Genomic DNA, 14,219 nt, shown 5'->3' with positions numbered 1-14,219 from the left:
CCTTTTTTTTTTAGGTTACCAAGGCGATTGCTCCCCAGCAAACTGTTGGATTAAGAAAAAAAAAGAGAGAGAGAGAGAGAGAGAGCGAGAGAGTGAGCGAGAGAGACAGAGAGAGAAAAAGAGAGAGAGTGAGACAGAGACAGAGAGAGAGGGTGACTGTGAGAGAGAGAGAGAGAGAGAAAGTTAGAGAGAGAGAGAGAGAGCGAAAGAACGAGTGAGAGAGAGAGAGAGAGAGACAGAGAGAAAAAAAGAGAGAGAAAGAGAGAGAGTGAGACAGAGACAGAGACAGAGGGTGAGTGTGAGAGAGAGAGAGAGAGAGAGAGAGAGAGAGAATTGATCACCGTACACGTCAGAGAAAATGTGGTCCAGCTCGGGCCGGGCGCAGATGTTACTGAGGAACAGGTTGTACACCTCCGGTGTAAAGTCTTCTTGGGGGATGGAGTCATTCTGCAAGTTTGGAAAAAGATAAAATACAACTTTGCTCATTTATAATCCTATATTTTTCATTAATTCCTAGACTTTGATCTTGTCTTTGTAAAATTATTGTCCTACACATGTAAAAATTGTGTAAAACTATCTCAATACCACAGATTTAATAAATCAAAAGGACTTTAGTCCAATACATCAATCAATCCAGAAAGGGGGGTCCTCATACTTCAGTCCGCAGCCGATTAATTGTTTTAAAGACGTGTCCCAACGGGCCGTACCACCAATTTCCTGCTCTATGGTTATGATCACACTGATATACAGGTCAATGAGTCATTTTGTGTGTGCGTGTGTGTGTGTGTGTGTGCGTGTGTATGCGTGCGTGTACGTTTTAGGGATTAACAGGCATACCACTTAGCTGTAATTACGAGCCCGCAGGAACAGCAGCAAATCCCGGCCGACTTTCACGAGGCAGCACGTTTGTTCCTGCTGCTCCTTGTGCTAATTAGCTACTGCTCGCTCTACATATCTATATATACACGCGGGCGTGTGTTTGTGTGTGTGTGTGCACGTGTGAGAGACAACGAGTTTGTATTCCTCTGTGTTCATGGTGTTTGTATTAAAAGGCCATTCATTAGGATTCTTTTTACAACGCGTCTGCGCCGCCAAGTAAGCGGTTGTCGCCACTTTGCAAAAACATCAAAACTCGCTGCGCTGTCTGATCCCAGACAATTTTTCAGTTGAAAGCAGGTACTGCCAAATTTTGTGTATTTTTATCAGATAAATAAAAACATTTTGTTGCACCTATAAGAAAACTCATTAGGTGTTGCTAGAAGATCGAAACATGGATTGATCTTTTATTTTTTGGGACAAAAAAAAAAAAAAAAGAAAAAGTAAACTGTGTATATGCTTTGGTATGATCATGACATAAGACTAAAAAAATTGCACTTTCGGAAATTTTACATTTAGTCACTAATGCATCCCGATGTTGTCATGGCATCGCTGGTAGATAAAAAACTAATTAGATTAATTAATTGCATGCATGTACATTGTTTTTCTTTTTTTTTTGTTGGCTTGAACTGTGCAAAAAAAAAATGTTTTGCTCATTTCTGAAAGAAATTGCAAAACTTTGCTGTGCATTTATAAGAAAACATAAAAAAATTGCAGATTAAAAAAAATGCAAAAAATGTGAAAATAAATGCTTTTATAAATGACATCAGCGACATGACTCAGGCAAACACTTGATAAATTCAAAATGCGGAAATATATGCTTTAGATGGGACGTGACGCTTTTAGCCGGGAGGCTGGTGTACACTTGAATGGCTGCAGTGACATGTGAAGAGAAAAAAAGCAGTTGCATCAATGTGGCTCCCTCGGGTGCGTTTGTGTCATGACAAGCGAGGATGACTCAGACCATGACACTGACGGACGGATGAAAATCAACAAGGAGGAGAGATGAGGACAACAAAGAAAATGAGGGGGGGGGGGTGAGGAATGTTTTGGTGTCTCACTCTGCCGGAGGGAAGGTTGCAGTTTTCCAACGCCGTCTCCACTCGCTTGCGGTCCGACGAGAATACCCTAAAGATGCTGCAGTGACGAGACAAACGCAACAAACGTCAGACTGGAGTTTGACAATTCCTGACCAAGACGGAAAAACGGGAAGTGTCCCGTGAAAATTGTGTTGCAAAACACAGTTTGATTGAAATTTAGGCTCAAACTCAACATAAATAGACCAAAAATATTTTTGTTTCAAAGTCTGGGAACTTGATGCTAACAGCAAACAACTTAAACTGGCTAACAGTTCAGTTTTTTACTCGCACTCGTTTTTGGTGTCAAATTTTCACTTTGGCTATGATACCAAGCAGCCGAGAAAGACACGCCTCCCTTCTCACCTTTCGTCTGCAATGTCGTGTTAATAAATAAACTTTTAATTCAAGTTTTGAATTAATTGGCTCATTCCAACCCCTGGCTCCCCGCACACTTTAAACGCCAGCCATATATTCTGCGTAAGCGCTGACGTAAACCCTTGCATGGGAGGAGGATGAAGGAGAATGAGGATGAAGAGACGTCTTACTTCTTGACGGGGATTCGACCTTCAGCGTTCAATTGCAGCTTCAGTCGTGTGTATCTGCGCACACCGAAAAGCATTCGAGTCATACTTGAGTTCAACACATTGTGTCTTGTGACTGATGGATATAAACACTGGCAGTTACACGACAGTTTAGCATGTGCAGGCTAACCCGAGACGGAGCTATAAATAGACGCAACAGGAGCCGGGCCCTTAAGTGGATGCTGGCGAATAATTAATATCCACGACAGAGTTCACTTCTTATGGCACTCACACTGTGTTAATGCCGCTGTTTTTAGCCGCTTTTTGAAATTTTATATTTAATACAGAGCAGTGAGGAATTAAAATGTATAAATAAAAATTGTCGAATAATGCTTCTTGTCTATTTTAGTGCAGTTTAATTGTAGAAGGGAACAAAAAAATGTGATGGTTGTTGATAAATTGTATTTAAAAAAATATCATGTAATTTAAATTTTTGACGAAAATATAATTTCCTATTTTTTTAGTCAAAGTGGATTTGGTGTAGTTTTGCAACTTCAAAATTTGAAGAAATATGCACCATGTACAAACCAACAATAGAAATGGCCACGGCTGTTGTTGTTTTTTTTTTAATTCTGTTTTGCCATGAACTATGTATTTTATCATTTCTTCAAAATATTTAATTTAAAACCGAATCGTTCAGAAATATAATTTTATTCATTGTATTGTACGTTTGCCTACAGAGCCATCATGTCAGAGGAACAAGAAGCGCTAACAGCAAATCAAACCTTATTAACGAGCGTCGCATCCCATAGCAAAACACGCAAATTAAAAGTAACCATCCCCGGCTTTTATACGTTCGCACCGCACTGGAGGACACAAGCCGACAGAAGTCTGCCCAGCGCGCAATCGGTCGATGGCTGCTTTTATTGTCTCATAAGTCAATTTGCCTGCTGTCGGGAGGGAGGCATTGGAAGGGGGGGGGTTGAGAGCTGATCACAGATAAACAACAAATAGTCTCGCGTGTTGTTGGCGGATTCATATTTCAGGTCACTCCAGCCAAGAGGATCAAACAGTGCCCGGAGGTGGCGCGGTGCTGACGGCTGACCAAGACATGCTTAAAAAGTCATTGACCGGGTCACTCGACGCACTACGCCACAAAACATGAGTCAACTGAGGTTGGTGATTTATGGCGGCAGTGTGTGTGTGTGTGTGTGTGTGTCTGTGTGTGTAAATGGCCTACGCTTTTTCCAGGCAGGCCTCTCTGGACATATTTTGCACCAGCAGGTTGGAAGCCAGACTGAAAAGCTCCTCCGCCCATTCCTATGGGAAATAAAACACACGCACGCACGCACACACCCACGCACACACACACACACATGGCCCCAAAATAACTCCTAAAGTAATGTACATAGTTATAGACTAGTTATTTAAAAGGAGGTCTGCCAGAATTGTCGTACACAGTGGATCAAAGCAACAATATAAAACAATTCGACCTTCAAATAGCATAACATTCAAATGGTACACTAGAGAAGGGCAGTAGTTGTTGCCATGGCAACCTGTCTTGTACTACAGTATTGTAGAACAGCCAGGACAACCCTGGTGTTGTTTTGCATTAGAGTCAGTTTTCTAGTTTATCTATTTCCAGCAGGACACTTTTGAAATATATTTCTACTACTACTACCACCAACAAAACTACAACTAATAATAACAATAAAAATGACACCTAGAGACAACTAAATTAAAAAAAAAAAAAAAAATAAAAAAAGTGTTACGTGCCTGAATGACTAAAAATCAATATCAATAAAAAGTTATAAATTAAAACCAAACAATTAATAACTTAATTATTAATAATTAATAACTTCATTATAAATAAAAATGAAAATTCCGTATGTTATTGTGTCATTATGCTTTGCTAATATTATACTTTGTGACCAAGAGGGTGCTGGAAAAAAAATATATAATGAAAAATATTTGAAGCGGGTCAATAAAAGTAAAAAAAAAAAAAAAAAAAATCGGAACTGTCAGAGAAATGTGGCAGCAATGAATTGCAAGATTGTTTCTTCCACGATTGTGCCTGAGTGTTGCAGTCCACCTTGGCCGTCTCCTCCTGGAAAGCCATGAAGTTCAGGTACGTGATGTTGACCATGTCGGTGCCGCTCACCACCGTCAGCATCCTGTTCTCCATCTTGCCCACAAGCGTGCTGACGTCCAGCAGCTCGCGCAGCTTTGCCTCCTTCAACATACACACAGAAGACACAGCTGGCTCAAAAAAAAAAAAAAAATGACAAAAAGGTGTTAAGCGGCATGAAAAGAGCAGCGCTGCAATGCCACCCTGTCACGTACAAAAGGTTGTTCTTTTGGTTTTGCCCTTTAAAGACATCAAGAGGTGAAAAGCAAGAGTGTAAGCGCTTGATTGATGTGCCATTTAAAAGTTCACAACACGTGAAATGATCATTTTTATCGTTTGGTAATTGTGTAATAGCAGCAAGGTATCGACCCCATGTGGCCAAAGGTTCGGTACGTATAGTATAAACAAATGAACCTAAAACAGTTCCCTGAGGAACTCCACGCCCTGGTGCATCTGAATATTACTTTGAATGGATATCGGGAGTGCTGTCATTAAAAAAATAATAATAATAATAATGTATTTGATGTATGTACACTTTACTTTGTACTATGCATTTTTCATTAGTGATAGACTGATTATTGGCCGGGCCGATTATCGGGGCCGATATTTGGCCAATTATCGGCATCTGCCTTTTTTTTTAACTTTCAAGGCTGATAAATCAAAAGCTGGTTTATTTTGGCTTGCTGCAGCACACGTCTCTCTCTCTCTTTGGTGTGCTTGTGACCCTGCCTGCAGAAGCTTTAAAGAGATGTTTGTTTTCATAGAACTATAAGACATGCAACTGAGCCTGGGAGCTTTTTGTTGGACTTTTAAAACTAAGTTGTCAATTTTCTAAGATCTAAAAAAAAAAAAAAAAAACTTTAACATGTTGTAAATTATTTAAGTTGTTTAATAAATATATGCTTAAAGGCATTTAAATTAAGTCAAATTTTTTGACTTTTTATCTTTCAAGATTTTTACACCTTTACCACTTTTTTCAATAAAGAATATCGGCTTCAAATATTGTTATCGGCCTCCGTGATGACTAATAATCGGTATTGGCCTTGGAAAAAGCATATCGGTCCATCACTATTTTTCATGTGAACAAAACAATAAATGAATTAGCAAATGATTCAATGAAATCAATTATTAGGGGGCAAAAAAACCCCAACTAAATTAATGCAACAAATATTATAGGACTCAATACTTTAAATTAAATTAAAAATTACCCCGGGACCATGGAGCATATCATCCCTTGACAGAACCATTTGTATGATTAGTCCATCCCACTTAGTAGCTAGCACAACAAAATCCCCAAGAAAAATCGATACATTAAACTGAGCTTCACTTGATCTTACAAACTGAGTAATTTCAGCAAGGTTCAATGTGGTGTGAAAACCACGGGAAAAAAACAAAGCATCCTGGCGCCATTCCAGCACGCCAGGATTGACTCCGGCATGCGCATCGGAGAATGTAATTGTCTGAGGAGGAGGAGGCAGTAAAACAAATATACATTTAAACAGCTCATCTGCTTGGAACACAGCCTATTAGAGAAATACAAAATACCTCTGAGGCGGAAAAGAGAAGAAATAAGACGCCCTCTCTCTCGGTGGACTGGAATACAAAACAGTCGCTTAATTAACAACAACAAAAGGTCTTGTAAAGGCTTAGCGGGTCGAGCAAACGAGCTGCGATAACCGAACAAATCAAACAAAGAAGCTTTGCGACCGGCCTCAATCTTCCATCAAGACCGAAACGGAACATCGTCCTCTTTTGGCGCCATTTCCGGAACCCCTCCGCCCCACCTTCCCCTTTTGGCCATCTAACCGACGGGTGATTATCCATCAGTCTCTCCAACCATCAACCAAGCCATAAAACGGGGGAAAGGTGGGGGGGGGGGGCACTTTCAATTTGCTGAAATGCACCGCTGTTACGAAGATGCCATTAGTGGTCCCTTAGGACACGTTAGCTCACAGCGGGGAGTGACCAACGGAAGAGTGGCAACGTGAGCAAAGTCACGGACAAAGAACGGCTGAAAGCTGTGGGAGTGAAATGTAATTTGTGTCGTGGTATTGTGAGTTATCGTGGTGTTGGGAGCCAAAATGGTGGGTGGAGTGAGGGGATGGGATGGGACGGGACGGGTCATTAAGCTCAACTAAAAGGAGGCCTTTGTGCACGGCGATATACCGGACGGATGAATCCATCAATTAATCAATTGGAAGGTTCATCCGTTGTGCATCCTAGCGAAACATTGTGTGGGCAGACGTGCAAACGACTAGCTCTCAGTCGACAATTGTATGCTGAGCATTTTGGGGAAAACAAGTCCATCAAACTATCTTCCATACCAGGGGTGGGCAAACGTTTTTGATTGGCGGGCCACAATGGGTATTCATTTCATTTTTTTCAAAGCTTGGCGGGCCGGATTAAAACGTTTAACGGTCCGCTTGTGGCCCCCGGGCCGTAGTTTTCCCACCCCTGTTCCAGAGGAACCAAAACGGAGGTTGAATTCCAATTACAATCATTTTATAGTGTTGTGATGAATGTTCTCTTAGTAGACATACAAAGTAAAACTGAAATGTGGATCAGCATGCACATTTTGTCTGCCTCGGCGCGTTAAATCCGCAGCACATAACAAACACACACACAGAGAGCTGCCAGCACATGCATGTGGAACCACAGTCATATGTGCGTACATCCACGGGGGGAGGAGTCAGATCAAAAGAAATGTCAGGATGAAAGATTGATGAATCCTCAAAACAACAACGCAGCCTTTCTTCCAATCTATCCACGATTGTCGTACTGCGAGATTATTATCGGCAAAGTATTGCGATGATTCTCACTCCTTCCAACGAGCGTGTCCATAATGAAATCAAATCATGCGGACTCGAGATGCAATCGGAGCAAAAACAATGCCGTATGTGCTGCTCCTCATTCAAAACATCTGCCATGGATCGAAAACTCGCTTTCTTCAAACGACTAATAAGGCCATATGCTTGCAGAAATGAAAGAAATGTGGAAACCAGAGCGTGTGTCTGGGAGTGAAAAATTTATATATTGAGAGCTGCTTATTTGCATACAAAACGATGAATAGATATAAAATAAAAGTACTTTCTTTGAAACGATCCCACACAGCACAAACGTTGCAAAGTACTCGGTCAGAGCTAACACTAATCCAGGCCTGCCAAGACAACTTAAAAACCTTCCGATTCGCACCCTCGCTGCGGGAGCGCCAAAGCTTTTTTCTCTTTTTCCCCCTCCCTCGTCTGCCGTGGGTGTGTAGTTGAGCTTTAAAGCTTTTCTACGGATCAAACAGACTATTTAATGGCGCGCAAACCTTTCATAACGCGGACTGGGCGACTGTCTCTAGTGAGCTGCTAGACAACATGTACAAATCTCTGGAAAAAAAGATGGGAAGGAAGACGAACGACGTGAATTTTTCATGGCGGGTCTTGCGTTACTAATGAGTGCACGGCGACACACCCACATCCTGAAGGCTGCGTGTTTGATCGCGATCATAACTCACTGGGACCGTCACCCACAGGGAAAGATCATAGGTCACGGTGGGCGAGAGATCGTGGCGTCACTTTGATGGATGGTGATCTCGTTTCTCGGCTGTCATTGTATCGCCTGCAACCATCGATTGCCACTTTTCTCAAATAATCCATTGAGGATATGTAGTTAATCTCGAATGATCATAGACTCTTTTGGTAGATAAAAGGGAACGAGACCATCCACCATGTCCTAGAAGATTAAAAGACAAACAAGATCACTCACAATGAGAATCACTCAATAGAAGGCAAGGCTCACTGATAAATTACCGTATTTTCCGGACTATAAAACGCTAGTTTTTCCCTCGATTTTGAACCATGCGGCTAATACAACGGTGCGGCTTTTCTGTGGATTTTTCTTTCACCACTAGGGGCGCTCTATAGTTCAGAAAATACACTAAATAAATCTCGATTTTTTTTCCTTTGGGTCTGTTCTGTTTTAATTAGCAAAGTTGTTGCCATGTCAAAAGGCACTCTTTTAAAAATCTGTTTATGTAACTTTATGTGCATTCACAGTACAAAATCGTTCTGTACATGCAAACAACTATTTTTTTTTCAACATAGAAAAACTGTGGCTTATAGCCTGGTGCGGCTTTTATTTATTTATATTTATTTATATTTATTTATTTATGTATATTTTTAATTTTTTTTCAAGAAACAGTAGCTGCGGCTTATATACAGGTGCACCTTATAGTCCAGAATATGCTGTAAAAGGTTTTCTCACTGTGACTTGGTCTTTTACAAAATGCATGCATGGATGTTCCAGAAGCGACAGGCCTGTGGGTACATCATTTATGTCATTCCTCAAATGCCAGCACCTTCCCGTGCTAACGTATGATGACAGCCGCCCGTTTTCATGTCTCGGTAATCGGCCAAATGTTGGCCCCCGGATAGATTCATCGAGTGACGCACTCCAGAGCTGAGCAGCATGAAAATGTGAAAAATGTATTTTTCAAAAGAGCAGTTATACAAGCAATGGATTCTTCATCTTTGGTCATGAATAATCTAATCACCGCCTCGCGCCAATTTATTACAGTCATTCCTCACACGGCAGCGCCGGACAGCCGCCACGGCGCTAGGATGCCTTCAGGGCCGTGACTTGTTATGCATTGGTCTTGAATGTAACGCAGAGTGCAAAAGTGTTGGGACACGTTCCAACAAAAGGAATGGAAAAGTGAACGGATTATGAAGGTGACAACCCTTCCCAGGTGCACATCAGCCAGGAAACAGACTTGATTGCCTGTGGGTGTTCGCCTGCCAATCACGGCGATCCCGATAAGTAAATCATCATCTACAGCCGTCACTAATCTGTCACAGAGGAGCTATTCACTTACTCTCCTTGTCATTCTTTTCAATAAACCGCTCGAGATGAAATACTGTCGTGCCAGGTTTAAAAAAAAAAAAAAAAAATATGATTCGCACTATCTGGGCGGCGCAGCAGGCGAAACAAGCGCTTTGCATTCGGCGGTCAATGCATCCTCAAGTGTTTTGAACGAGCGCACATGGCGGCGGCGAGACTTTGAAGAGAATAAAGATGCGGAAATGGAGAGGAAATTGGAACATTTTGCTCACAGATGGGAAATGTGCTTTTTTTTTTTTTTTTAAATGTGCAGTTATGTAAGGAACTGCAATAAAACAGCTTTCAAATATATAATAATTGACGCTATATAAATGTAAATTATTTTTTTTTTGTATTGTAATTCAGCACAAGAATAAGCAAAGCTGCAAAATATGTTCCGCGTGTAGCGGCAGGCTTCCTGGAAGAAAACGATACTGGATTACATGACAAGGTCCGAGTGTCCAATTCCGATTTTTTGCGAATCGATTTCTTTCTTTTTAATTATATTAAGATGTACAAGGTGGGCCAGAATTCATGACGCACTTGTAAATAGATATTTTAATACTCGCCAAAAAAAAAAAATTGAATTGTAAATCCATATCCATTGTAAAATTACATTAAGAGCAAGGGCAAATAAGGAAAACTGTTATTCTACAAATAAAGTTTCAAAGTAAGCACCAGTGACAAAAAAAAAAAAAAAAAAGTCATTCCCGCTGAGTGCGCATCGCCGCCAGGCAAAGTCGGAGAGGCGGAAAGGGGGCAAGAGGGCCGCGTTTGATGAGGTGGAAGCTCTCTACCTGCCGCGCACACTTCCTGCACGTCAACTCCATCAGTCTCAACACACGCACACACAGCTCATTACAGAATCACACAAACCCAAATAGGCGAGACTTCATCTTCCAAGCTTGAGCGAAGCGGTTGCGTAATGAAGCATGACACTGCCAAATCCAAAGGCTGCAGAATTTCATCAAGCGGCAGATGCTTGGGGGGGATTGGGAACAATTAGAATTGTATTCTTTGTGCTACCTCAAACAAGAAAGTTATGTGGAATTGGTGAGTTGTTTGTTTGTGGCATAATTACGGAGCTTGAACACCACCTTGGAAAATGAATCAATTGAGTAGGAAATATGTATATTTAGTGATGGCTAAATGAAGCTTCAAAACTGCTTCGTGAACCAGTTGTAGTATTTTTGGACTCCTGTAGATGGCACTCTCCGGGCTGAAAGCACACTGACATGACATTTTTTAAACCCTTGATTTCAACCAACAGTGCCTTCTACAGGACTCAAAAATACAACAACTGCTTCATGAAGCAAATATGAAGCTTCATTTGCCCCTCACTATGTATATTGTCAGTCATGCAAGGTTGAATCAAAGCCAAAAGCAATTAGGATGACTGCTGGTTCGAATGAGGTGTAAAGTAAACCATCTACGTCGACTAGAAACGCCTTAAAATTAAACAGAGAAGGATGTTTGAGGCGTCACCTATCACCAAACGAAGAACAGGTGTGAGATTAAAAGAAAATGCTGATTAGGATGTTACACACGACGCTTCATCTATCCTTAAAAGCACTTCCTCCTTATTGGCATGTTCTTGGTATTCCGTTCCTCACACGCTCACCCACTCGCTCTGACTCATCCGCATCAATTTTCAAACCAGACGAAGCCCATTTGGCCCAAGCTGCCTGTCAAAGCGGGTGATGGTGGGCACTTAAAACAGCTAGCGGGCGCTAGAAAGTGGCAGGTACATAACGGCAGTAATTACCCCGCAGTCTTGCGGCGCACTCATTAACTCAAGGCGGCACAACATTGACAGAATGCCGGCGGCAGCAGGCGACTCCAACATGGACGAAATGAAAATGAAAATATTTAGCAGGAAATGTACACATATGAAGCAAAATTTGAAGTAATCAGCATGTTGCTCATGGAATTCTGTTAGAAATGGTACTAAGGTGCACAGGCCGTGTCGAGTTTGTCTCCATACTTCCTACGTACAGGAAATCTCCACTTTAAAGCGCATCCGTAGCCTTCAAGCGTTACTATATTACATAATGTTACATATTGGCCTCGTGATGCTGCACAGCCCGACAGCTGAGGAATGTGCCCCATTATTTAAAAAAAAAAAAACAGCCACTTGTGGTGCAAATGAATAAAAAATGTCATGAAGGCAGGAATCTGCTTAGTGTCCTGAAGGCATAAGATGGAATATTGGGACACAGAAGACTGTTTTGGCAGCAATGGAAACAGTTCATATGCTTCCTCTTTTCAGTCAACAGCATGAGGGCTGCACTGTCAATTATTTACTCTGAGACCCCATTGTGGAATCCTCCTCGAGGGGCCCCAGCATGGCTCTACTCGGGCCGAACTGGGGGCTAAAAAGAAAAGGATTTTTTTTTCCCAGTCGTGTATTTTGTGATTTGGGCCATTTGGATGTGTGATTATGTGGGTTTTGATAAGCAAAAAGGACAGCAAAGTACCAATTGCACACGCAGTCAATTAGTGATGGGGAAATGAAGCTTCAAATTTGCTTCATGAAGCAGTTGTTGGATTTTGGAGTCCTGTAGATGGCACTGTTGGTTTAAATAAAGGGTTTAAAAATGTCAAGTCAGAGCCATAATAAAGTCATGAACTAATTCAGGGCAGAAATGTTTTAATGACATCATCAGTGTCGCGTCCCTAATTGGAGAGCTGTCATCTTATTCCCGCGAGATTCACTTTATTTATTTTTATTTGCCAGTGCCGGCAACAATCCACCCAAAATGATCAAATCAAACTTAATTGGGCCTTTTAAATCTGTGTACAAATTTTGGACGAGGCTGGCTTAGCCCACCCGTGTGGTGACTATGAGGATTTATGCCTGCGGTCAGCAGTTAGCAATTAGCTATTATGAGCTGCTGGGTGATGAAGACAGCCTGCTGTTTTGGACATCCTCGAGCCATCTGCCCCCGTGGCTGGGTCGCCAAGCAGACTCACAGAAAGTAAGCCAAAGGAGGACTGTGAGTTTAAACAAACCTTGGGATAATTTGCGGCTTAAGGGGGGGACCGATCCATGATTCTTGACGGCTCATCCGTGGCAGATAATGACCTGAAGAGAACTTGGCTTCTGATGATTATCAGGCAAACAAATGGAAAAGAATGAGAGACTGGCTGAGAATCCAAGACAGACAGCCTGAATGACCTACAGACAATCCTAGCGACACACCAGCCACTTTATTACGCAGCGCTTTTAGTGGGCCCTCGGATGTATCTCGTGAAGTGGCCTGTGAGTGTTTAAAAAGTTCTTTAAAAAGTAGTCCCAAAGCATTGTTAACTCCTTTCAAAGTCATTTTGAGGAAAGAAAGTGTGACCTCAAGCGCACGGAGAAATTACACATTTGCGACTCCATTCCCCTTTGGAACACTAAATAAAGCATGCGGACAGGCCGGTTTGCTCGGACAGGCTGGTTAAAAAGCAGTGGTGGGCCGTCAAGGCCTTCGAGGCTTTCTCTGCTGGCCTAACATAATCAAGAAATCATGATATATACTTCCCATTGATGTTTTATTATATTCTAGTGTTGTATTTTTAGGTGAGACATTTTATCCAATCAAAATTCAGCTAGCTCGTGTTGCCAGGCAGATTTGAGAATACCAGTAGAACGCACTATTCGTCCGAGGTCTTGCTGGGCAACTTTCTGTCAAAGCCAATGAGCTTTCAGAGTTGATAGACAGTTTTGATAGCCAATCGGATCTCGAGATGGTTTCAGTGAGCCTTCTCGCTGGCCTCAAGCTGAAGATGATGAATGTGTTTTGTGATCGGATACTCACTTGTGAGGGTGCAGCGCGATGCGGAATCGACACGCCGGGAAGTCGTAACTGGCGACTCGAAAATGTAAAATATATTCTTGCATTTTTAACCACAATGGCTGAAGGAGGGAAAAGTGTGGATTTAATTGCAGATACACTTGCGAAGCAATTTTCAAGACGGACCTTTCAAGAGAAGCTCGGTCGTCCAACACTCAGTTGTGTCTTTCTGTATATTATTTCTCCAGCTGTAGCGTCATAAATGAGGGCAATTTATTCAAGTCAGACTAAGTACGACTTCACGTGTGAAATGCACGGCGCGCCACTGTTAAAAAGGTAGCCCGTCTCTTAATGTATCCCTGCTGGAAAGGGCACTATTACACACACAAGTGCAAACACACACACACACACACACAACGCCCAGTGAAAATGATCATGGTTGCTGGCGTGCGATGTGTTCACTCTCGCCTCACCTCTGTGATTAATGGCTGACTGGTGTGGCCGTGTGGCGGCAATTAAAAAAAAAATCCTGAAGAGCTGAGCCATCATTTCATCCATCCACCACAACCGTTTTCAAAAAAGATGGATGACAACATGGCGGTGCGAAACTCAAGGGAGATATTGAACAGGCCCAATTAAAGTGCAACCAATTGGCGGAGGAAATGTGGAGAATTTTGGCCGCTGGCGATGCGCTTATGTACCTGCGAGCGAGCATCACCTCTGAAGTGACGATCATTAGGCTCGCACCTTTGGCACTGCCGTCGTTTAAATGACTCACACTTTTCAATCAATGCGATGAGTCACTTGAAGGCGGTTTTGGATGGCAATAAAAAAGCAAAAGCCATTTCTCGGAGAATCGTCCAGGAAATAAGCGCCGGAAAATACGTTTTGATGTGCTTCCTATCTTAGCCGACTGCAGATGTGCCATCATTAATCAGGCAGGAAGTTTGGATGTTGATGAAACAGAATC

At 42.0% G+C, this 14,219-nt stretch overlaps 1 protein-coding gene across 3 annotated transcripts in view; it reads right to left on the bottom strand.

The window, feature by feature from the left end:
- plcb1l (phospholipase C beta 1-like) overlaps positions 1-14,219 on the bottom strand; it is a 55,739-nt gene that overhangs the window by 20,064 nt on the left and 21,456 nt on the right. For all 3 annotated transcript variants that reach the window (XR_015840153.1, XM_088286192.1, XM_088286191.1), the window contains 5 exons: positions 4,569-4,709; positions 3,717-3,796; positions 2,501-2,554; positions 1,938-2,013; positions 347-447 (listed from right to left, as the gene is read on the bottom strand). Coding sequence is in view for 2 of the 3 variants with exons in the window: in XM_088286192.1 (XP_088142318.1) it covers positions 347-447; positions 1,938-2,013; positions 2,501-2,554; positions 3,717-3,796; positions 4,569-4,709 (452 nt within the window). In the remaining variant the exon portion in view is untranslated. The remainder of the gene's footprint in view (positions 1-346; positions 448-1,937; positions 2,014-2,500; positions 2,555-3,716; positions 3,797-4,568; positions 4,710-14,219) is intronic.

This window comes from Idiotropiscis lumnitzeri, chromosome 21 (assembly GCF_059441095.1).
Source record: "Idiotropiscis lumnitzeri isolate Australia: NSW breed Sydney's pygmy pipehorse chromosome 21, RoL_Ilum_1.0, whole genome shotgun sequence".
NCBI classification, from domain to species: domain Eukaryota; kingdom Metazoa; phylum Chordata; class Actinopteri; order Syngnathiformes; family Syngnathidae; genus Idiotropiscis; species Idiotropiscis lumnitzeri.
Note: the sequence above shows the minus strand (reverse complement) of the source record. Positions and strands in the feature narration are given on the sequence as shown.